Genomic DNA, 23,840 nt, shown 5'->3' with positions numbered 1-23,840 from the left:
ATTTGGTGGCCAACCATTCAGCACAAGTAGTTCAAGAAATCATCTATCTAAATAATTGCTACTCATAACAGGAAAAGCAGACCTCCATTTGTCAAACTGACAAAATTCAAGCTTGATTCCAGTTTATGTACATTGTTATCTACAAACAAGACGGACGCCTGATTTGTTTTGTACAAAACTAAAAAGTAAAAAAAGTAAAAGTTTTAAACCTGCATGTTCAAAGACCAAAAACAGGTCTTGTCCAACTCAATACATTAACACTCAAGGTTATTAAGCTTATCCAGTCAGCTTCTCAATCTCACTGGATGCCCTGATGCGTTCTGGCAAACACCTTTTGGGAGGAGAAATTGATGTTTTAAAACAATTCTGTCAAACATACAGTCTGAATGAATTACTTTTAGAAAAAAGGTTCTTGGATGATGTTGCACCCATTTTTACTTTATAAAGAGAAGGTTTCTTTAAAGGTTTGAAGGTTTTCTTTAAAAAAAAAAAAAATTTTTTTTAGTTCGAATTAACAGCTGACAAATCTTGTGTCCTGAAAAATGTCAAGTGTTGATAATTCAGGCATCAGTGGTAAAAGCATGTGTAATCTCTAATTTACTGTATGTATTCATGTGTAAAGACAACTCACACCAATCAGATTTAGTTTATACAAATATTTATTCTTCCACAAGTCTCTTCTGCCATAGTTTAGATGATGCCAATCTGTAAAGATGAAGAGGAAATGAATTACACATGTTCATCAACAGAGTGAATACATGAGTACCAGCACTGTCTGGCATCAGTGGTTCCTTTGAATGCATCATAGACATTCAGATTGAATAAAAGTTTACATCACTTGCACAGGACTGAGCTTCTAAACGCAAATACAACCATTATGTTTAACTGGATTAGCCTTTAAGACGAAACACAAAAGACTCACCTTGTTTGCAACATCCAACGCGTCGTAATCTGGTGCGAGACGAACGTACGCCTTCTTCTCACCGTCAGGCCTTAACACGGGTCAGAAGAAAAACATGCAAGATAAAGCAATAAAAAAGGTAGCAAATAAAAACTGCGCTATTAAGTTTATATTTACAATGGAGACTCGAGTGCCGTTTGAGGACCTATAAACTTAACACCAGGTGTATTTTCTGTACAGGTATGTTAAGTCCTGCAAACTACTACTGTGCCCATTAAGAGTCCAAAAGATGCGATTGCAGTGAGCTAATATATCACTGTTATGAACGGTATTTTAAGAAGGGAGTGCATAAAGTAGTCTCAGCCATGCAATGCAGGTTCCAACAGGACAACTAGAAAGTGGCACTCTGCCCAGCCTGGAAGAAGATTTCTACCTGATCAGCGTGTTGACTTTGGCGACGTCGATGTCGTACAGCTTCTTGACAGCGTGTTTGATCTGGTGTTTGTTTGCCTTGACGTCCACAATAAACACAAGTGTGTTGTTGTCCTCAATCTTCTTCATGGCGGACTCTGTTGTCAAGGGGAACTTGATGATGGCATAATGATCCAACCTACAAGGGGAAGGGAAAAAAAACACAAACACATTAAGCCAAAATATATATTACCTGACAAACACGTCTGTTCATTGTTCTTCACTACAAACAATTGTTTACATTTGGTGCATCAGTAATTTATAAAGCTGGAATCATGTTTTTCATACTTTGATCGCTATTTACCATCATATGCACCAGATTTAATCATTTCTAATTAATTTTATAAGCAGCGTGCCGTCACTGTAACTCACTTGTTCCTGCGAGGAGCACTCTTGCGAGGATACTTGGGCTGCCTGCGGAGACGCAGGGTTTTAGGGCGACGGAAGGTGGGAGAAGTCCTCATTTTCTTCTTCCTCTGGCTGTGAACACCTTTCAGCACAGCCTTTTTGGCCTTCAGGGCCTTTGACTTGGCCTCAGTCTTGGCAGGGACAGCTAAGATAGAGAAATATTACTTGTTAGACCATCAGATGTTCATGCTCCTCCAGTTAGTAACTTAGTAAGGAGCCGCTTTGGGGAATGTTTCAAAACAACACCAATAAATCCCTTTCTACTTCAAATATTTGACATGTTGAACATAAGTTTATTCAGTACAATGATCCCTTAGATCAGGTTTATAACTTTGATAGCGTTATTTAGCTTTAAATTCTGGTCTGGAAAAGCTACATTTACGTTGACATGCTTACACAAGTTACAGTTGACATCAGTCTACCTCAAAAGGGATCATTAGTACCACTTAAGCACATTTTCCAGGACAAATGACAAATTAAGATACACACGTTTCCAATCATATAGCTTATTCTGCGTTTGGAAATACTAAGTGTGCATTCAACGTTACTCTATACCAATAAACCACAGCATGGGAAAACCTACACTCACTCCTGACACATGACTAGCATGGTAGTACCAAACATCCCTAAAGACAATCAAGTTATAGACTCAGTTATGTACAACCAACAAAATGGCCAACGTTTCCGACATTTTCTTTTGTTTTCTATTAACATTAACACCAACTTTCACGTGTAGCTTATGCAACGTTTCAAACACCGCTCCGGTGTTCACAGTGCTAACGTCACATAGCAGCTAACCCATTAACTTGTTAAATCGTACCTATTAACGTCAACTAGGTAAGACATGTCCATATTACACTGTGTAGGAAGGACAGGACAGGTTCATAGCGGTTACTAGACCGCGTTTTGATCAACAGTGCCAAAGCTAACATGCTAATATTAGCTTAGCATCACGTTCCAGCGTGCCGGGGACAGTGTGCGTTATCTTCGTATTTAGACAATTGGCAGCAATATCCTAGATTATTTAAACCACTGGCCATTTAGTCTAACATTTCGCACATAAATACCTAACCTTGGAAGCGTCATCTATCTAAATTCAACGAGTTATTCATACAAAATCATCAGACTAACTAACCTTCCTTCTTCGCCTTCGGTGCCATGTTAAGAAAGGAAGACTGACCGGGGTTTCCTGCAGTATAATGCATGGGCGAGATCTCACAGCCGATGTATCGCGATAGTTAAGAAAGCTGAAATGCGCCCAAGCTGTAGGTGAGGACGACAACACACTCTCTTTGAGATATTTGTTTTGTTTTGGTTGAAAATTGCTCTTAACACTTGATCTGCAACTATTTATATATAGCACCACATTTAGTAATGTTAAAACTTAATTAAAGCTTATAATTATTTGTTAGATATAGTACTTAGATATGCACACAATGTATTTGTTTTGTATTATTTTTTTAGTTTCGTGAAAAATAGCTTGCCAATCTTTCTAACATTAACTTGCTACGTACAGGTTAGCTTTCTTCACTTCAGATTGCCATAAGTTTTTTTTCACCATTTTGAAAAAGTGAATCATCATGAGCTATAAATATTATTATATGACTAAACTATAATGAACAGCATTAAATGTAAATTGTTTAAAATGGAGTTTGCTTCTGCTGCTAGGTTCAGACAACCTTTGTTGCCCTTAAGCTAAAAAGTTTTTCCTTTTCCCACAATTCCCTAAATGAGCCGTAACAATGTACCACTTTGCCATAGGAAATATATAATTTATCTTCCCTGTGCTGTAGTAAAACTAAAAAGTAGGACTTTGCTACATGACCCTTTAAATGCAGCTGTCAATGAGTTACAACTTCTATTAAGCCAACATGTAAAGTAGAATTTATCCTTTCTACAGAGTCTGAATATTAGTATAATCAGGTGTAGTGGATTAAGGCCAAGTAATTAATCATGTATTAAAAATCTTAAGGGAATTGGTCTCCCCATCTTTCACACAACTGCCTTCAATTAGTTTTATTAACTTGTTAATTCAACAAAATCATTCAAATCACTCATTACAACTTTATTTTTCTTGAAGAATGTTTGTGAAAATATATTCTGTCAATCTCATGTGTTGCAGATGAGCAAATGTAACAGAAATAGAAACAAATAATATAAAACTGTTTATTTTATACCATAACACATACCAAAAATGTGAAAATTAGCAGTAAGTCAGACTGCAAGATGTAAAGAAATATCCACGTCGATCTTCATAGCAGTCTGTTCATACAGCTCTCCTCTATTCCTCTTGTGGCTTATTTTTCTTCCCCTTTTTCCTGGAGGAGAGAGTTGGAAAAAAAATTGACCAACATCCTCAACTTGTGCCAGATCTTAAACCTTTTTATCCCAAAATGAATTCATCCAATTTGTTAATTTGACGTCTAATTTACAGGTTGAAAAGTACTGTCTACTTGAAATCCATTAATCAATGTTTTAACATGACTTAAAAATAACAATTTATTTATTATTATTATATTATTATAGCATCTTTCAAATTTCAGATGGCATATATGTTTATTTGTAGAAAAAGACAATTAGGGTGAAACTTAGCTCATTTAGCATGCTTTACCAACTATCTAATGTCTTTTAAATCTATCACTCCAGTGCGCCAAAGTCAGACATGTTTCAATAATAATTTACACATTGTGGCATTAAGAATAATTTATTTTTGTTGTATTGTGCCAAAAACACATAAGGGAGAAAAAAAAACAGTTTACGGAGATGTCATAAACTTTGGAAACTAATTGTACAGGAAAGTCTATCCATTATGAGGACAACCCCAGCCACACACACACACACCTTCCTTACTTTTTTAACTTGGCTCCAGAGTAATTTGAGCCCATCTTCTGAGACGCCTTCTTGTGTTTTTCTGTTCCCCCTTCTTTCTGTGTTTTATTTCTTCTCTTCATCCTCGGTCCTTTTGTCTTCTTCTCTCCTTTCTGCTGCTGCACTGCTGTTTGAGATCCACTTTCTCCTTTCTGCTCTCCACCCACTGCCTGCTTCTCTCCTTTCTGTCCTTTATTTGGTCCTTTGGCTTTTTTCTTCATTAGGAAGCGAGGAGTTGTGCAAATGGTGCTTCTCACGGGAGGCTTCTTCTCAAGTCTCCGCTTCACTTTACTAAACACAAACAAATACAGATGGACTGTTAAAACCATATAACCAAAACTGATCAACTTGACAAGAAATAAAAGAGCGAACATGTATTTAAATGCATTGATTATTGTGGAACTTCATTATCATCATCCATCTCCTTTACCTGTGTATCTTCTTGAAGCCAGTCATGTAGTCGGGTACAGGACAGCCAGCTTGTTTTATGACATTAGCGATACTGTTAGAAAGAGATGCAAAGAGAAATATACTTAGAGAAAATGTGTAAATTGTAGAACATATCACAGAAAAACATAGGTAAAGGGATGTCTCGTTTAAAATACATGCAACATGGTTAGGGAAAAAAGTGAACCAAAACTAACACATATAGCCCAAGACATTGTACTGTGCTTCAGACAAATTGTTTTCTTTTTAGAAAGTTGACAGCAGAGACGTCCAGGAAACAAGCAAGGTTCAAAGCGTGGATGCTGCAGGTATGTGGGATGTCAACAACCTTAAACATGCTTCACCTTATATTTTCTGTTTGATGACCACAGCTGGACCTTCATATAAACAAACTACTCTCCCAGAATTGTTCAAACAAAAACAAGCTGTACATAACTATCTGCAAAGAAAGTCATTAAGGTTCATGTATCCACGTACCTGCGGAGTAGTGGCTTGTCATTTTCTGTGAAGAAGGTGATGGCCTTCCCCTGATGTCCGGCCCTACCAGTCCGACCTGAGGCACAGCAAACAGGATGATAAATTAGGGAACTGATGAGCAGACAGGGAGAAAAAGATGTGAAATATGACAACATTGACTATATGTAAAAACGAACCAATTCGGTGGATGTACTCCACAGAGCTGGTGGGGAAGTCATAGTTCAGTACAAGGTTGACTCCTTTGAAGTCGATTCCTCTGGCTAGCAGAGCTGTGCAGATCAATACCCAAATCTTACCGGAGCGAAAACTGTTGACTACGTTATCCCTCTGAATTTGAAAAGCCACAGAGGAAAAGGATAAATACAACGTTGCACTTCAGGAAGGAACCATAACACAGTGTGCAGCCGGTGTGTACCTGCTGCTGTGTGCGGTCTGCGTGGATCACGTCTACATTGATACCTTCATACACCAACTCATGGAAAAGCTCCCGTGCTCGTTCTATAGACTGCACAAACACCAGCATGGGAGGCAGGAAACCCTGAAAATGGCAAAGGGGTCAGCCTTTCATTCATTCTTAGGGCTTATATTCTTATAGCTTATATTCATCCACAAGTTATTTTATGTCTTCTTTATTACTGTGACTGTGTTAATAGGTTTATCATATTCAAACTTTGTTAAGGCAAAAAAACCCCATGGTTGCAGGATGATCTAGTTAAGAAAATAATTAAACACAGTTCATTCTTTACAAGCTTGAGAGGTTGCCTGTCTGGAGTTTCCTTACTTTTTTGATAATGTCCCTCATGGCCACCAGTTTGCCGTTCTCTGTCCCAACAAACAGCAGCTCCTGGTCCACCGTTTCAACTGCCGCATTCCTGAGAAGATGATATATTCACTTTTCTTTGTTTCTTTTTCAAGAACAAGACAAAATAAATCCACCAAAGTAAGGAGTTTTACAAGTAGATTATTACCTGTGTCCAATGTTGACAGACACCAGGTTGTCAAGGTTCAGACGGCACCACTGTTCCACATCTGATGTGCAGGTGGCGCTGAAGAACGCCCTGCGCACCTTTGAACCAGAGCAAGCCAGAAAAACTGTGGCGAGCTGCTCCCTGAAGCCTGTCTTACCGCCCTCAAACAGCTTATCGGACTCATCGACAACTAGCCACTCCACACTGAACACCGACAGAAGACGACAATCAATCTCTCAGTTTTATTTGTGTTATTTTTGCTTTTATATAACAGTCGACAATGGAGACAGAAAGAAACAAGAGGAGACAGGAGTATGACGTGCAACAAAATGTCCCCGGCCAGAATCAAACAGTGGCTGTGGTTATATGGTATGAGTCTCAACCACAAGGGCGGTCTCGTCCTGTACCACCAAGCCAGATTAATGGGTTAGCCAGCTACCTTTGAGCTTTTCAGGTATCACAAAGCTGGCATACTTTTAACCATGGAAAACCCAGAGTTAACAGAGCCAACAAGCTACCCGATACCAGTTCAGGATGATGAATGTTTGGCTCAGTCAAGCCATGTAACCGAATGAGACTGGATGTGAATAATGCAGGATAAAAAAATATATAAAACAACCTGTAATTGTTTACAAAACTTCACAGGGCGCCTTTGAGAAAAAGAAATTTCAGAGAGCAACAGATTCAGTCTTACCTGCTGAGGTCAAGAGCTGGAGGATCCTGCTTGAGAAGGAAGACGAGTCTGTTTGGAGTACTGACGAGGATATCTGCACAGAGAAAAGGTAAAGGCAATTCATATTTCAAATTTATATTCTACTCGCCAGTGAACACATTTTCCATTTCTTACCATATTTTTTGTTCGACTGTGGTCCATATTTCTTGGCTGCCAGGGAGGCTTTGTCTATGATGTGAACTCTAAATCCTACTCCCTCTGACAGGCGGAGCAGCTCTCTGTAGGTCTAAACACAAAACAGAAATACATCACTTAAGCAGTAGCTGATACTCCAACTGTATTCCATAGGGATTAAAACCTGGAAGCTCGTGTCTTCAAGTCTCCTTCCTTGACATCAATAAATATGCCGTCTATCATGATATTAAAAAAAATTGCACTGCTTGAAAATGGACAGTGAAACTGGAATTTACCCTTTTTTTAGAAGTATTTCAAAAGCACTCTTGGAGAAATGTGACTTAGTAATTGATTTGTAATGATAAAGCTAGGGTAGGCAATTTATTTCAGAAGTATATTTTGTTATATTTTCTGATGTTCTGACACAAATATCAAAGATATCCGGTATCTGTGGCTGTGCTGCAGGACTATAATTAGGGCTGGGCAGTAAAACAATAATGATAGTTATCGCAATATAATTTTCCTCAATAACAATATAACAAATGTTCAATATATAGTCAATAAAAGTTTGATTTAATTAATTTGAATCATGAAGGAACTAGCACTTAATTTTTCTATTAAGATATTTCTTTTGTTGAGGAAAAGGGACTGAAAAAAGATTTACTAATCATATTCTTTTGAAAAAACATGCTATCATAATAGTTTTGAATGTTCTACCTCAGATTTGTGAAGTGATCCACTGTTTGGCATTAAGTGTTTGTCACGTTCTGACCATAAAGAAAAGTTTAACCACACAATTAACCATCTGGTTTCTTCAGTTTTCACTCAGGAGCAAAAATCTGCCTTTAAACTTAAAGGAAATAATAATTTGACATTTAACATGACAATTGTCGATATCGGATAGTATCAATTTTTCTTTTATCGTGATAACATTTTTGGCTATATTGCCAAGCCCTAACTGTAATAAGCACAGCCAATCGGTTCATTTGCAAAAAATCAATTAATACTGCTTTAAAAACATTCCATAACACAATAAAAAACTAATATAAGACCTAAACCTTTTAATAAAAAAACCTCACCTCAACTGCTAATAAAAATGGCCATTATAGCAAACAGGCCCGTGTGTGTGTGTGTGTCGTGTACCTGACTGGCCAGTTCTCTGGTCGGGGAGATGATCACAGCTCTGAAGCCCAGGTTGGCCGGCTGCTGCAGGTGGGCGAGCAGCGGGAGACAGAAAGCCAAAGTCTTTCCTGATCCTGTGGGAGCGCAGGCCAGGAGCTCCCGGCCCTGACAGAGAAACCAGTCACACGGAGAGCATCACAAAACCACTGTCTGGACGCTGTTTGACAACCACTGAATGTGTGTGTGTGTCTGTACTCACATGCATCATGAGCGGGATCGCCTGCATCTGTACTGGTGTCGGAGAGTTCAGCCCTGCGTCTTTGAGGTTTTGAATGACGCGCTGGTTAAGACGATACTCGGACTGCAGCTCCTCAAACGTGCACACTGGGTCGGGTACATCGCAGCCATGCACATTTATACGGTGTTGAGAGCGAATACGATTCACCTTAAATGAAAATAAAGGGATTTTACATAATTTAAGTGGTAAGTATAATTTTAACATCTGTCAGAATCAAATGAAATCCCTTTAGAAATTTTTGTGTGTGCTAGGAGGTTGTGCATCTCTGAGGACCTTTTCCTGATGAAGATGCTTCAGCCTCTTCAGTGTGGATTTCTCCTTCCCATCACTCGGCAGGTTTTGGATCTTTCTGTCCAATGAGGAGGTCCAGGTGATGCCGTTTCCCTCTACGTCTTTCAGAGGTATGCCACCAGCTTCAGTCAGACAGAAGACAGCGAACAGCAGTGAGTCTCACATGGACAGCTGCATCACATTAATTTTAAATGGATAAAACTACAGTATATGTAAGTTTGTATTACAATATTAATATATATTTTCATATAATGTGTTTTCTGGAAATTCAATTGAGAAAGAGTTTAGGGATAAAATAGTAAGACAAAAGTAGCATTGTCATAAAGTAGTGCTGCTCATTGATCTGCAACATTACACACACCTGAAATAGCAATATTAATAAGAGCCAACATTCATAAAACCACATATAATGCAGAAACAACATCACCTTATTATACAATTCACAATGATACTTCACAAAGATAAAACTTTTGTTTTTTTAAGTTGGACAGAGTGAATGGGTTTTTTTTATTAATAAACAACTACTACTGGTGATTGATGGTCATGGACATAGACTATGTCAATGTAGATGTTGTCAATGACATGTTTTCTGTGTCTGATACAGACCGACAGAAAGTTGATGTCTTGTTAGTAAATTTTTTTTTTAAATGTATCACACAGGTCCCGGATATCCAAATAGCGGGAAACTTCAAAACATCTGGAAATAACCTCAGTCAGCTGCCAATCAGTTGGATATGCCTTACAGGTGAGCAGCAAACATCCAGATCCTTTACCTTCCACCTGGTTTCTTTTCGTCTTTTTCTTTTTTGTCCTCACGTCTCTCTCTTCATCCTTTTGCTTTCTTTTGCCTCCTGCGCCACAATACTCCACCTCATACTTCTCTCCTTCCTCCTCCTCCTCCTCCTCCTCCTGTCCTACGGAGCTGTTCTGGGCTCCATTGGTTGGTCCTGTGCCAAAGTAATCGATCACAGGGAGACGATCTGAGGACGCTTTCTCTTCCTGAGACCTGGCAACCTGTGAAATAGGATAGGAGAATAGTCACTATCAGTTTAAAATACTTATTGCTCTACCAGTCATCTAATGAAAAGCGATATTAAGGCGCTGAACTCCCCAAAATCTCCTAGAAACAATCATTGCATCACAGTTTCACGCTAACACAAATCGGGGTTAGCCAAAATAGATAAGCGGTGGCTCGTGCTGCTGTTATCACTTGCTGTTTGTGTCCACTGTATCATCAGCTACACGTTATGTTTACCTTAAACCTGGCAGCGTCTTGACCAAACCTCTTCAGGTCAAATTTAGCTCCTGCTCCGAGTTTCCGAAACAACTCGAAGGCATCCATACCTACAGCAGCGTGGTCTGTGCGCATCAAGGCATCACTAATCAAAATCCGGACCATCCACCGGCGGCTCTTCCCCTCCTCCCTTAACTCTGGTGCCCCCTGTTGGCTGTATCTAACACCGACAAGCGCGTTGTTGACAACGAAAAAGACATGACATTCCAGTTTTTTCCAGTGGTGGAAGTACATCATCAAAATTAAAAGGAATGAACACTTGAAATATATCAGTCTGTGTGGAATGAATGTATACATTATACACGTTTCACTTTTTGAATGGAATTACGGAAATAAATCAACTTTCTAATTTCTTTCTAATTATACGACCAGCACCTGTACATGTACTCAGGTACTTCACTCAAAGGTCAAATTTAGTATGGATGTTAGGACATATCCCTATCAGGGATCCCAGCAGGATACATTTCAGAGAGAAATGCATTTTACTCCATTATTTTATGACTTTAGAATAGTTACTTTACAGATTCAGATCAATAATAGTAAATGTAATCAACAAATAAAGGATATTGTTATATAAATAAGACTTTTATTGAGCCACAGGGGAGGATTCACAAGCTACACACACACACACACATATATATATATATATATACACATATATATATACACACACACACACACACACACACACACACACACATATATATATAATAATAGGGTTAGCCCCACCTATACCAGCTGCAATCTGCTGATCAATAATTACGTATAATCCAATAATATAATAAACACTGAAATGGGCCATTCTGCTAAATGAATACTTATTTAGTAGTGTAAGTATTTTTTGAGGACCTTTACTTGCATTTCTGCACTGTAGTATTGCTACTTTTACTTAAGAAAACGATTGTGTCGCTTGTGCAACTGTTGCATCCATGATATATCACACACAATCAGACCACCAGCGCATTCAAATGGTAAATGTAACTGAAAACATTTAGTAATAATAATTCTAAGTCCTATATATTATCCTCATATATGCTTTATAATGGGAACCTAGTAAGAACTCATCGTTGCAATTATATATTTTGTTAAAACTGTTAGAGCTGAAACATCTTGTCAGTCTCTTACACTTCCTTGTCACCACATCAAATACCGCAAATCCACTGTAAACTACTGGTAAAATCCCATTTATGGCGGCATCTACTTCAGATTTTGGTTCTAAAAACTGTTTGGACTATTTTAACCCAAGGCTGTTGCCCACTTGGTAATCCAGCCGCCTTGCAACTAACGTAATCTTTTCAGTCACTGGTGTTTGAGTGTTTATATTTCTGATAATTCAGATGGAAATACTGTACTTTTTATTCCTTGACATTTATCTCACTACAGTGACTGGTAACATAATGTTTGCATGTGAAACAGAAATAAAACACTGCTCAAAATCAGTGCTATAAATCTAAGGTCAACTTCAGGATAACAGCATGTTGCTAGACAGTAACTCTGAAACCAGGCTGTGGGAAATTACTGTATTTATTGTTTTGAACATCTACCACACTGTGCAGATGTCCAGTTTGTCAGTCCAGTCAGCGTCATGATTGCTGTGTTGACACAGACAAAGTAGTGTACCTCATAATCTGAATTATGGCTGGGCAATATCACTAATGTTTTAAAAAATATTTTTCAAACATCAACATATGTCTCGATATGGCAGATTTTTGTAAATGACAAAACAATCAAATTCATGTACAATGCAATCAACCATGTTCCACTGTTATGCATCACCTCAGACATAACTCTCCACAAATGTAAAACAATAAATAATTAACTTAATTTGTTAAACAATGATACAATATGTTGATGTCGACACAATATGAATACACTGAACAGTCATTAAATGATAAATTATCAACCAGCTCTAATATTAATTTGGTTGGTCTATACATTTGTTCTCAAAATGTAATTTCTCTACATGTCATTGTTTATCACAAGTTAATCCACAGAAGAGTGCAAGTGTAATTTGACAGATAAAAAGATATAAAAAAGCACTGCCAGCTTCAAAATGTATTAATGTACATAATCCTAGATGGCCTTGAGAATTTCAAGGCAGTCTTGTGGTTCCTTGTGATGTCCTTAGATTACATTATGGCAAAGCTGGTTACAGAATCTTTGCCTCTGGTCATCAGTTAGTTTGTGGTTGGATGTTTCTTCTCCGACTGTCAGCTCGCTCTGATCTGTTCAACCTTAAAGACCAGTGTGATCTTAGTTTTCTGAAAGCCACCGCTGCAGCTGGAAAGAGACTCCTTACAGCTCTTCACAGGTCCTTAACAAATCCTCCAGGAAATTAACCACCACCACCACCTCTTTACCTCTCTCCTCCTCTCCCCGTCCCTCCTCTTCAGCCTTCAACACCTTCAGTCTGATCAGGGTCTGCTGCAGACCTCCGATTCTCTGCTGAGGGGTGAAACCATCCCCCCCTGTGTCTTTCTCTCCCTGTGCCCCCTCTCCTCCTCCATCCTCTGCTCTGAGATATTTGATCAAATGCTCTTTGATGCCCCTCCCCTCCTCCCCGGCCAGCGATGCCCCGAGTGCAGGCATGTCCTGTGACTGGCTGACGCTGAGCAGGTGTAGGAGAGCTTGTGAGAGTGTGTGTCGCAGGCTGGCACTATAGCGGTACTCTAAGAAGTCGTTTGTGTCTTCGCTGTTCTCCAGGGCCGTGGCCAGGGAACGCCACACGCAGCTGAAGCGCTTCGTGTCCCCGTAGCAGCCGCGGTGGGCGGGGACTGCCAGGGCAGCGGCAGACTTGATCCGCACCTTGAAGTTCTTACAGGAAGTGACGACATGGCAGAGAGAGGAGAACGCATCGCTAGACCACGGGGCCGAGTCTGATGGGAAATTAAAAAAAAAAAAAAAAAAGGAGAAATGAATGGTCAAGTTTGAAGAGAGAGCAACATTAAAATAAAATTCAGATCAATCACTGATGGGTACACTTAACAAACCCCGTATGTGATGTAAAACTGAGGGGGAGTGCATTTAAAAAAAAAAAAAAAAAAAAAAAACTTTAAACCATTGTTTCAGCAATTCAATAGCAGCAATTAGGTCCATTTCCCAAAATATCAAACTATTCCTTTAAATTCTGATTGGAAGCAAGATCACAGAGCCAGACTGATAACCCATTCTGACCCAAACCTGGGAAAATGCCCTGGCAATAAATACTTACTGAGCGGCAGGGCAGGGTTTCTGAAAGCATTTCCCAATGCATAGCAAGCATTCCATCGGACCTTCATAGTGGCTTCTGATTGGACAGTTTTAACCAGAGCACGGACTGCGTCTTCCAGCGGGCGCTGGAACGCAGACCGGGTCAGCTGACTGTGACGCAGGAAATGAAGCAGATTCCCGAGTGCACGCACTGCGTTAGACTTCACCTGGGGTGGGGGGGAACAAGTTTAGAGAGGTTAGAGTCAATCAAAGACTATAAAATTATGTGGCAGAACAAAATGTGGCAAGACAGATCTGAATGTTTGTGTTTCGCTATGCTCTCACTCTGTCTTTGTCGGCCGATGCTCGGGTGGCTGCCTGCAACATCTTGAGCAGCAGCATGTCTGATAACTCTTCTTGGAAGTCCACACCTACACTCTCCCTGATAAGGGGAATGGAGATAAACAGATTAAAAAAACCAATATATTATATACCTTGAAAACTATACTGGTTTTATCCAAAACAGTTAAAAACATATTAGTAAACATAAGTGGATCCATGCTTTAATGGTTTTAAGATCAGATTTCTTTACTGTACCATTATAAATAGCAAGCATTCACTCAGCACATTGTATCCATGTTTTCTTACATGTTAACTATAAGAGTGTCTGTGAGGTTGCCTAGGGACCAGGCAGCCTTGGCACGGACATTTGGAGAGCGATCATCTAGGGCAGCAAGGATAGTGTTTGCTGTGTCTGCCACGAACATCACATCCTGAAAAGGGAGGGAGAGACAGAAATAAACACAATCTGTTAGGGTGAGAAACGTGCTGCACGGTGCTCAGTATGCTCACAGGTGCTGGTTCTACCTCTCTCAGACAGGGGAACAGTATGTAGACTCCCAACGCCCTGACAGCTGCAGTCTTCACCAGATAGTTTTCACTGTAGGTAAGCCCCAGCAGCATGGTGATGCACATCAGCTGGGTCTTGTCCTTTAAAGCAAAATTAAACATCACACAAATAAGACCAATGAAGCTCAGTCTCAGCTATGAAGAAAGTGTTCAATCGTAGGGGAACTCACGGGCAGCTGTGCGAAGGCCTGTGGCAGGATGGTGGAGAGCGTGTCGCAGGCGCTCGTCTGCAGCGTGGGATGCTGTTCGTTCTGCAGTGCTCCGTTCAGCGGACCACTCAAGACTTCTGACCAAAACAGCACCACCTATATCATGCCCACATAATGCATGTATGAAATGAAAACACAGTTGTCTATAGTAGTGTTACTTTCGTCAGACGAAAGTAAACAAATATATTAGTCAGTTCCCACCCCCCCCCAGTGTGTTCATTCTGCTGTAGTTTTTTTTCTTGATGGTTAATGACTAAAACACTTTTGATTTCCTTTTGACTAAAACACCCAGACTTTTAGTCAATTGAAATTTTTTTTTTTTTTTTTTTTTTTTTAGTAGTATACAGTGGACTAAATATGACAAAAACTAACAAGGACATTTGACACAGGACTAAGACTAAATTTTAAAATGGCTGACAAAATTAACACTAGTCTATAGTATAGAGACAGTTTGTACTTACTTGACTCATAGGGACTTGTGAGCTCTCTGGCACGTTGTTCTCTGCTCTGTACTGCTGGATTATTCCTGTCCCCAACTCCTCTAGTAACTAAATAAAAGACAAAGACATATATTTTCTTATGTCATTTCTAATTATTCATTTTCAAAAATGGTCCTTTAAACCATCTGTAATGTGGAAGCTTGGAAGACAAGCAAGCACACACAAACCATGAGTGGTGTGAAGGTCACTTACAGATGGGCACTGAGAGAAACTACAAGGTGTTACCTTTGCTCCGTGCAGTTGTATGGAGGGGTCTGTCTCCCCGAGACAGCGAGCGCTCACGTGCCCGATCTCACACAGACATGCTTGGGCTAGAGAGAAATACCCACGCACCAGGTGGGACATGACCTGAAACACACAGGATGCATTAAAAATAATAATAAAATACACCTTCTGCAATGTCTCGTCTCTTCCCGTCTCACCTATCATCTCTCACCTGTAGAGCTTCTAGTCGGACAGGGGAGGGCTCTAAAGCGGCGCCTTCTCCTGTCCCCGCTCCCTCGCCATCTGATTGGTCCTCTCTGGGCTGAGTCACCAGCAACACACACAGCTGCAGCAGCCATGGCGGGGCGCTGTCCTCCTCCACCGGCGTGCGGGGAACGCGGGGGGAGTGTGTGCGTGAGCTCTGCTGGGAGGGTGTGAATGGTGCATGAGAGGGCGAGGACACGCCGTCTCTTTGTCTCCAGCTGAGAGCAGAGTCCTGCGGCGAGAAAGAGCCAGAACTGCTGCCCTCCGGCTGTCGGAGGAGGAGCTGCACCTCAGGGAGAGGAGCCTGAGTCGTCACCAGGGCCCCATAAAGTGTCAAGACTGACACTCGGACATTCACGTCTAAAGACAGAAAGCAGTTGTATTAAAAGACGCATGTTTTACTGCAATCACTGTGTGCGCTGACAAAATACAGACCTCTGTGGCGCACATAGGGACGCAGCTGCTTCCAGAGCGGGCCGAGCAGACCAGGTCTGAGACGGTGGTAGGGAGCGTTCGCCACCAGGTAGGCCAGACACTAACAGACAGGAGAGGTGGGGAAAATCTCTCAATACATTAAAACACAACTTGTTTCATGCTCATTCTCTTTTATGAACTGAATTTAAGAGGTGTACGTTTTAGCCAGCCCATCTTTTTTTGGTCCAGAATGAAATATTGTCTGCCATGAAAGTTGGCACAGATATTCATCCTTATGACTTTGGTGATCTCCCGACTTTCATTTAGCACCCCCAGAAGGTCAAACTTTCTGTCTCAGGGTTCAGGCTTGGGCTGAGGGCATGTTATCATACCTTTATGACCTGTGTGAGGGTCTGAGGCGAGGTCTCAGCCAGCAGAGCCAGACTGAGAGAGCGGTGCAGTTCTCTGACGGCAGTGGCCAGCGAGAAGGAGAAAGGGGTGTAAGATGTACGAGGAGACGCCGTATCTTCAGCCACGGCCAGGAACTGACGGGAGCCATCCAGCATGGCCGACAACACCTGAAGTGCGCTAGCACGCACCTGGAAGGAGAGAAAAGAGATGCTACAGCCATACGTGCTGAGGAGGATTGTAACATGAGTGAGGGTAATGTTGTACCTTTGGCGAGGGGTCCTTCAGTATAATTGTGAGAAGAGTTAGAGGCGGCGGTCCCCCAATCGGAGAGTCAGGGATAAAGGAGGACCAGTACCCGTACAGAGTCCTCTTCTCTACACCTTTCATCACCGCTAGAAGACAGTGCAGTGCTGCCTGACGCACCCGACCGTGGTAAAGCCTGAAAGAGAAAAATACTGCTGTGTATATATATATATATCCTAGATTTCTCACTCATACATGCAGGAAGTGTTGAAGTATTACAAACTGAGGAAAAGCACCCAATCCATTCACTTTGTCAACATGTAAATCTTTTAATGCTGTGACGCCCCGTAGGGTCATGTGTGGGCGTGGCCAATCTCTATCTCTTGCAGGCGAAGAGCTGAGAGTGATTGCAGTAACTCTGGGCACCTGGACTGTTGCCGCGTTCCAGACCGGTCGGAACTGGGAAATTTCCAAATTGAAATTTCCAACTTCCGACCTTAAAGTGTTTCAGTTGCATGGTGGTGCAGGACGCTAAATTTAAACAATAAACATGGCTGACTGTGACAACCTTATGTCTCTTTGGCAAGTTTATGCACAGTTACACCCTCAGCAGTGCACCTGGTGTAAATTAGAAGGATGGCCATTTTATTAAAAACAAGTGACAAATATACGTTAGGCTACTCGTTAAATGTGTATCCTTCTAGCTACATCAGTTGGTAATCCTGAAAAGTCTGCAAAAGTTGTTGGCTATATTTCCAAATGTTTTCATATTTCTGGCCATTTTAACATATTCCTGAATAACTTTTGGGCAGAAAAGATGTCTTTCAGAGATTGTTTACTGTAACCAGCAACCTAATAACACTGACAACATATTTCTACATCAATTTACATGCAGAAAAAAAGTTTTACTTTTTGATACTAGTATGTATTCTTTTAATTTAATACTTTAATTTGCCTTTTAGTTTATCGTTTACCATTTACAATGTGTGCTTCCATGGGAGCTGACACTGTTGTGTGACGTCATTCGGCTGCTACTCGTGAAGTCGGGGTACATATTTTTTCTCCGAGTTCACAAGTAGAAAATACGACTTCAAGTGGTGTTCCAGGATAGTTTTTCTAGTTTGGAGGTTGGAAATTTCCCAGTTCCGAGTTGCCTGGAATGCAACCTAATTACCCTGTAGAGTATTTTTAATGCCTTACTCATTCTTAAGGCTGATGCTGCTGGACTGAGGTCACACACCTCCATGCTAACTTACAGCCCTCTGTTTCCCTCCACAGGTTCCAACTTTGCTTTGGTTTCTGGACATGCTGTTTTAGTTGTAGTTATTGTTTCTTGCACATTACAACACCCTTACACACATTTTCCATGCATCCATCATGCTGCCCTGACATGACTGAAACCACTGATGTTCATACCCCATACTTTATCACCTTTACATTGGTACAAGTATTAATTTGGCTTATTGAGAGTTAAATAAATATATTTTGTTAAACATTTACCATGGTGTGTCTCCCTTTTGTTGTGGCCTGTTGAGCCAGGTCATAACAATGCATAAAGTTAGTTTTGTTCCTCAAATGTAACTTTTTTCAAGACATTAGCTTGTAGTAATGAAATGCATGCAAAGGAAAATAGCTTCAGCTTTAAGTAAAAGAAAAAACACACATGCTTGTACTAACAAAAAAAAGATAGTGGTAACATGCGAGGACATGAGCAGTGTCTCTCTTTACCTTAATTTACTCTGTGCATTGCCTTCTGGGTCGGAAAACTCAGAGTCAGAGCTGGTTCTTTTCCAGGAGGGGTAGAGAGAAGGGGCAGAGGGTTTAGACCAGGACTCCCCCTCGACTCTGCCTCCCTCTCTCCCCCCTTTCTCAAGTGCAGACACTGCCTCTCGTTCATCTTCCTCTCCATCGTCCCCTCTGCTCTCCTCTGTGCTCATCTTCTTCCCCTTTCCTCTGGGTTTCCTCTTTTTATTCTGAAGTAAGACGTGAAAAACATTTAAACCAAAAATGTGTTTCATCACTGATATTGAAAGTCCTTACTACAACTTATACCAACAAAAGTGAAGGCTTATCTTACCCCTGAGGTCTTGCCTGGCACAGCGGCATCCTTTGGTGCTTCTGAGGGTTTTGGTGGTTCCGTGGGTTTCAGTGCAGAGAGACCCTCGTAGTGAGGAAGAGGCGCTGGGTAAAGCACAGGCGGCCACTCGACACTCACACCAGGAACTCCCTGGAACATGAGTCTCTACAAAAAACATTATATAAACTCATTTAAACTGTCATGTAGTGTTTATGCAGGAAAAAGGACATAAAATGATAATACAATAAAATAATCGGTAAATGTGTTACAATTTTGCACCTTAAGTGAGGCCAGTACAGACCCAAGCTCCTCTCCTCCACCAAACTTCCACTTCCCACCTGAGAGGCAACACTGGAGTCCCTTCAGTGTTGCCTGGATCACCTGCACAGTAAATACAAGGGCAGGCATTGGTCAACTATGATTACATGTATTTTTCCCCCCATTGAACTCTTTCTACACAACCAACTTATTTTCCGTAATTATCCGTACCATGCAGTAGAAGAGCTCATCGGTGTTGGGAGGTCTGGGTGACTGCAGTGTTTTCAGGAAGACGCTGAAAGATACACTTCTGTATTGATCATCCAAAGGTGGCTGACCAGGGATCCTGGAGAAGAACAAGCCAGCCATTACAACCAAGGTTAAAAGAATGAATAAATTGTCAGCACAACACTGAGATTACATCACCTTGACATGGCATACTTTTAAGAAAGCATTTGTATTTTTTGTTTTTTTAAACACATCCAGCAGTTATGGAGCAACATGCTCTTATTGGCACAGACGGGGGAGTGGTGGACTATGTTGCAGCAGCAGTTTGGTGAAGTCTCTATGGAGGTTTTGCGATTTTTTGCCATGACTTTGGGGCCTCATTGGAACCCACTGTAACAGTTATAAATCCATGCTGAAAACAGCTGCAGCCCTCTGCAAAACTACAAGCTTTTCAGTGCTTCAAATAAAATCCTTAAAATCTCTCTTGACATGCAAAGTAAATGCAATTTCCAGACAAGGTCTTACAGTCTAAACATTATAAGGGACAGGGTGACATGTTGGTGTTAGCTGTTATGTTATAATGTCACTGTGTTAAGGCTGTTATATTCAGCTAGGGCAGAAAGCTCTGTTTATCGTACTCACTGTGTTTTCCACGATGTCAGTGAATGTGTGATATGCCTAGAAGCCTGTCAATCGTTTATTTTCTAGATTTAATGGGGACGGATGTTGCTGTTGTTCCTGCTAGTCTTGGGGAGTGTGTGTGTGTTAGCAGAGGGGCACAGAGTTGACAACATGAGGGTGTTAGCGTGTGTAGTACACTGCTGACAGCCAGGTTTGGTTTTTTTGGAGATGGCTACAGCCCACAGTAGCCTGTATTTTGTTCTGTAATAAAGTGCGAGCGAACCCAGCTATCGTCTTGTAGCTTCTTGTTGAGGGACGGTACAATATCTAATTTCCCCTCTTGTAATGTGCATCTCAATGGGGATATTGAAAGTTGATGTTCAACTATGAAAACATCCAGATTAGTTTGCTTGCTTCACCTCCGCTGCACCCAAAATGTCCATATTCATTTGTTCTGGCTCCAACATTGAGAGTGATGAACCCGAACTCAAAGAAATTAGATCGGACAAACAGTGACCTACCTGAGACAGATGTTGGCCATACAGGTAAGAGCAACACGGCGTAATTCCAAATTTGCCTGAGATGGGGAACTATACAGCAGGAGGACTCCATCTTCACCCAACAAGTTGCTGAGGTGCTATGAATGAGAAAAATCTCATTGTAAATATTTCACAGTTATCATATATTACAATACACTTCCACAGGGCTTGTATAAATACCTACATGGTGGCACTGAGGTCCATTCCCATACACTATTGTGGAGAGTGCCAGGAGGATATCCGAGTGTGTCCACGTACTGCACACTTTCAGCGCACTGGCGGTATAGTTCACCAACACATCCAATGTCTTCTCATCCATTATCACCTAAAGAAACAGTGAGTAAGTAAGAAAAAGCAGGACATGGCCAGCTTGAAAGTGCAGTGTTACATTTCAGTTGATTACATACACAGTCATGGTCAGTACATGAGTGGATGTGTAGTATAATCTCGACTTCTGGTCCTAAAGGCTGTGTGTTACCTTTAGCTGATTGAGCAGATGATGCACCAGCTGGCAGAGTTTGATGACTAGATGTTCTTGACTCAGTGGCACAAGACAACTGACGTGTTTCAACAAACTGCACACGTCCTGCAATGGAAAATAAGTAGAGCAACAGTAAAACAAAACAATCCTTGATGTCACATATGTTGAAGGAGTTTGGCTTTCCTATTTGCATCCTTTTTTGAAGTAAATTTTAAGTGCGTTTACTGCCAGAGCAAGACTTGACTTAAAGGGTTCTTTATAAGTTGCTCTCACAGGGAGGCTGCTAGTGGCTCTGATATGGGTGGTTGTTTCCATGTTGGTCGCTTTGATGTTGTGAGGGCATATGTTGGCTGCTACGGTGTTTTGTGTGGCCTCTAGGTGGTTGATAGGGTGTATATACACAGATTAAAGTAATGTTGTCCTCCGCAGAATGTTTTCACTTAGGACAAAATCAAATTTTACCTGACCTTTGATCACACTACTTGCTTTCATTTGCTTGTTGTTTTCAGGCATAGGCAGTTACTGATGCAAGAGAGTTAAATAAATTGCATTTTTATGAGTACATCTTCAGTGTTCAGGCATCTTTAACGGGTTGGGCTACTCAGTCACACCCACTTGAGTTTGCTCTGAAGTACCAATTCATCCGGACCCAGCTCCTACCGGCACAATTCATGGTTTCAAACAGAAACATTAGGCATATAACGTTATAGGTCAAAACGATTACCTCTGGTCGGATGTTGATACTGGGCTCGAAGGTTTTGTTGTAGTTTTCGGAAAGGAGCTGGTCGAACAGCAGGTTGAGCTCCTCTCTGAGCTGGTCCGAGTCTGCTCGCAGGGCTCTGAGCCTCGCGGCGCAGCGGGAAAACTGTTTCTCGGCGTCCGACAGTGAGCCGAGCTGCCAGCCGTCCGTACGGAGCGGCGTGAACGGGGCGGCCTCCGCGGACAGAGCCACAGCGGGGAAAACGGGGACATCGCTGCGCCTCACATGAGCCTGTGGTGACAACCCGGTTTGAGCAGCCATACTTTTGCACTCGGAAGTATTTTATTTGCTTGGTGGTTCTCGCCCTTCTTTTCAAGCTTCACATCTGAATGTCAGGCTCATGACTGCCCCCTGCTGTGTAAACCAGACACACAACACCTAGAGCTCAGTTACCAGTCACTCAGTACCCAGTTTCATCCTTTCCCTCACTAGTGGTGGAAGAAGTATCCTTTAATTAAGTAAAAGTAGGCCTACTGAAAAATACAGTCAGGAAAATATACTTAAAGTATTAAAAGTAGTCTACTCAATGCAGAAAAATGTCACCTGTGCCTTTATCATATATCATTAGAAAAGTATAAATTATGCATTAATATAAAAGCAGGATTTTATTGTTGTAATAGGTAAGAGTCGAGCTCATGTTTAACTACAGTATTTTGTATTGGACTGCAACTAATGATTGCTTTCATTATGGATTAATGTGATGATTCTTTTCTCAATTAATCAATTAATTGTTTGGTTTGAAAACAAATAGTGAGAAATGCCATCAGTTACCCAGAGCCCAAACTGACACCTTCACAATGCTTTTTTTTTGTCCAACCAAGAGTCCTAACCTCAAAATTATTATAAATAAATTAAAATAATGACAGTGATGAATCAACTATTCGTTTTATCTGTACTTTGGTACCTTTATTAACTCAACATATGTTTTGAAAGCAAACATTTTAATTTGTAAAGTAACTAAAGCTGTCAGATAAGAGATTAATGAGAGTAGTGGAGTAGAAATAGAAGTGTCATGAAAAGAAAATACTCACTTGAGTACAGTAAATATACTTAATTACATTCCACCACTGCAAACTGTAATAAATTACATTTAATTAAACAATATAACAATGTCAAAATACAGCATTACAAGAGAAAGTTCAGAGGGTTAAAATAAGTATCAAAAGATTAAACAATTTTTACAATTGTCCCTTTTACATATTTATGTAATATCTGCAGCATATAAGTGACCAAAAAAATCATGTTTTGTAAATCACCAGATAGAAGGAGCATAAATTAAGAATTCAAAGTAGATTATAAAATCAAGAAGAGGATCTGTATTGTACCATGTGTTAAAATGTCTTGTTAAAAACCAATGTAACATGTTGAGGTTTGGTCATGTTTGGTTTTCTTGACTCATGTCTTCTAAAACAGAATATGAAGAAGAGACAAAAGCCAACTGAAGTGAACACTTTTATCCAAAAAAAGATCCAGTAACTTCAAAATAAGATCTATATTGTCGGTTGCAATATATAATAAAGTCATAAATGCAGATCATCACCAAAGACAGTAGATCACATCACTGAATGACATGGATTTGATTTCTGAAGATCGATTGTGTGTCCTATCATGGTCAGTATGTTGTAGCTAGTTTCAGGGGGAGCAACAAAGGAGGTTTTCTGTGTTTTCTGAAAATTGTTTCCTCTTACATTTAATCTTTTATACATATTCTTTTTAAATTATTATTATTATTACTATTAGTGTTTATGTTGTACATATCTATATATTGTTTTTCATCCTTAACCTTTTCTCTCACTATTAACTTCTCTTTATCAATATACTCTTTATATTAGTCTGTCCACATTTACTAGGGTTTAGGTCAGAGCTGTAGTATTGTTTCCGCGTTTCCCTCTCCTCTCCTTGAATGTTCATTCAAGGCCGGGAGAGGATCTCTGTTCCCCAAAACATAGAAACCTAGACTGTGTAAATGATTATGCATCCCTTTGCTCAGGGCCAGACGCCCGAAGCTGCCCTAAGCAGCAGGTCTCTGGACCAGCTGTATACGTGTTGTAGTACTTCTGTGTTTTCTCTTCTATTAATAAATTCTTCAAAGACAACTGTTTGTTGTAACTCAATTATTTGCTCAATCTCTCACCAGCAAT

The 23,840-nt window shown here is 40.6% G+C and overlaps 3 protein-coding genes, 1 long non-coding RNA gene and 1 other non-coding gene across 10 annotated transcripts; 1 reads left to right on the top strand and 4 right to left on the bottom strand.

Annotated features, from left to right (window-relative positions):
* Positions 1-641: 641 nt before the first annotated feature.
* rpl23a (ribosomal protein L23a) lies at positions 642-3,022 on the bottom strand. 2 transcript variants are annotated; one of them, XM_046040285.1, is made up of 5 exons: positions 2,916-3,022; positions 1,745-1,925; positions 1,335-1,511; positions 923-992; positions 642-705 (listed from the first exon to the last, which is right to left on the bottom strand). In XM_046040285.1, the coding sequence occupies exons 1-5, from the start codon at positions 2,983-2,985 to the stop codon at positions 691-693; spliced, it is 513 nt and encodes a 170-aa protein (XP_045896241.1). In that variant the 5' UTR covers positions 2,986-3,022; the 3' UTR covers positions 642-690. The 2 variants fall into 2 exon arrangements, with proteins under 2 accessions (XP_045896241.1, XP_045896242.1); XM_046040286.1 differs by lacking the exon at positions 2,916-3,022 and adding an exon at positions 2,848-2,881.
* LOC123964009 lies at positions 1,618-1,689 on the bottom strand. Its single transcript, XR_006823312.1, has one exon. It is a non-coding gene; the product is annotated as a small nucleolar RNA Z17 (small nucleolar RNA).
* A 5-nt stretch (positions 3,023-3,027) lies between the features above and the next one.
* LOC123963430 lies at positions 3,028-14,979 on the top strand. 4 transcript variants are annotated; one of them, XR_006823165.1, is made up of 6 exons: positions 3,028-3,049; positions 5,346-5,403; positions 7,186-7,322; positions 9,144-9,250; positions 9,759-9,843; positions 13,096-14,979. It is a non-coding gene; the product is annotated as an uncharacterized LOC123963430 (long non-coding RNA). The 4 variants fall into 4 exon arrangements; XR_006823168.1 differs by having other exon boundaries at positions 9,062-9,250; XR_006823167.1 differs by having other exon boundaries at positions 9,059-9,208.
* ddx52 (DEAD (Asp-Glu-Ala-Asp) box polypeptide 52) lies at positions 3,933-10,511 on the bottom strand. 2 transcript variants are annotated; one of them, XM_046040280.1, is made up of 15 exons: positions 10,354-10,511; positions 9,872-10,112; positions 9,081-9,220; positions 8,769-8,954; positions 8,531-8,674; positions 7,388-7,499; positions 7,235-7,307; positions 6,541-6,744; positions 6,354-6,444; positions 5,988-6,110; positions 5,749-5,899; positions 5,573-5,648; positions 5,079-5,150; positions 4,622-4,939; positions 3,933-4,098 (listed from the first exon to the last, which is right to left on the bottom strand). In XM_046040280.1, the coding sequence occupies exons 1-14, from the start codon at positions 10,495-10,497 to the stop codon at positions 4,627-4,629; spliced, it is 2,070 nt and encodes a 689-aa protein (XP_045896236.1). In that variant the 5' UTR covers positions 10,498-10,511; the 3' UTR covers positions 3,933-4,098; positions 4,622-4,626. The 2 variants fall into 2 exon arrangements, with proteins under 2 accessions (XP_045896236.1, XP_045896235.1); XM_046040279.1 differs by having other exon boundaries at positions 4,631-4,939.
* On the bottom strand, positions 11,899-21,971 carry heatr6 (HEAT repeat containing 6). The gene is made up of 20 exons (XM_046040278.1): positions 21,664-21,971; positions 20,937-21,044; positions 20,643-20,783; positions 20,441-20,556; positions 19,302-19,416; positions 19,092-19,193; positions 18,813-18,977; positions 18,464-18,708; positions 16,757-16,931; positions 16,474-16,680; positions 16,103-16,202; positions 15,636-16,027; positions 15,425-15,547; positions 15,161-15,247; positions 14,661-14,795; positions 14,449-14,571; positions 14,230-14,354; positions 13,927-14,023; positions 13,604-13,808; positions 11,899-13,268 (listed from the first exon to the last, which is right to left on the bottom strand). Exons 1-20 carry the CDS (start codon positions 21,958-21,960, stop codon positions 12,688-12,690), a joined length of 3,639 nt encoding a protein of 1,212 aa, XP_045896234.1. The 5' UTR covers positions 21,961-21,971; the 3' UTR covers positions 11,899-12,687.
* Between the last annotated feature and the right edge of the window lie 1,869 nt (positions 21,972-23,840).

Source organism: Micropterus dolomieu, linkage group LG23, assembly GCF_021292245.1.
Source record: "Micropterus dolomieu isolate WLL.071019.BEF.003 ecotype Adirondacks linkage group LG23, ASM2129224v1, whole genome shotgun sequence".
NCBI classification, from domain to species: domain Eukaryota; kingdom Metazoa; phylum Chordata; class Actinopteri; order Centrarchiformes; family Centrarchidae; genus Micropterus; species Micropterus dolomieu.
Note: the sequence above shows the minus strand (reverse complement) of the source record. Positions and strands in the feature narration are given on the sequence as shown.

Bases quoted from the DNA above. Each gene is read 5' to 3' on its own strand.
- heatr6 (XM_046040278.1), bottom strand. From the start codon at position 21,960: ATGGCTGCTCAAACCGGGTTGTCACCACAGGCTCATGTGAGGCGCAGC. The intron at 20,784-20,936 runs GTAACACACAGC...CTGTTTCTTTAG, and splicing joins ATCTGCTCAATCAGCTAAAG to GTGATAATGGATGAGAAGAC. The intron at 20,557-20,642 runs GTAGGTATTTAT...TCTCATTCATAG, and splicing joins ATGGACCTCAGTGCCACCAT to CACCTCAGCAACTTGTTGGG.
- ddx52 (XM_046040279.1), bottom strand. From the start codon at position 10,497: ATGGTCCGGATTTTGATTAGTGATGCCTTGATGCGCACAGACCACGCT. The intron at 10,113-10,353 runs GTAAACATAACG...CCTATTTCACAG, and splicing joins AAGACGCTGCCAGGTTTAAG to GTTGCCAGGTCTCAGGAAGA. The intron at 7,308-7,387 runs GTAAGAAATGGA...TTCTCTGTGCAG, and splicing joins ACAGTCGAACAAAAAATATG to ATATCCTCGTCAGTACTCCA.
- rpl23a (XM_046040285.1), bottom strand. From the start codon at position 2,985: ATGCATTATACTGCAGGAAACCCCGGTCAGTCTTCCTTTCTTAACATG. The intron at 1,926-2,915 runs GTTAGTTAGTCT...TCTCTATCTTAG, and splicing joins ACCGAAGGCGAAGAAGGAAG to CTGTCCCTGCCAAGACTGAG. The intron at 993-1,334 runs GTAGAAATCTTC...ACCCGTGTTAAG, and splicing joins AAAGTCAACACGCTGATCAG to GCCTGACGGTGAGAAGAAGG.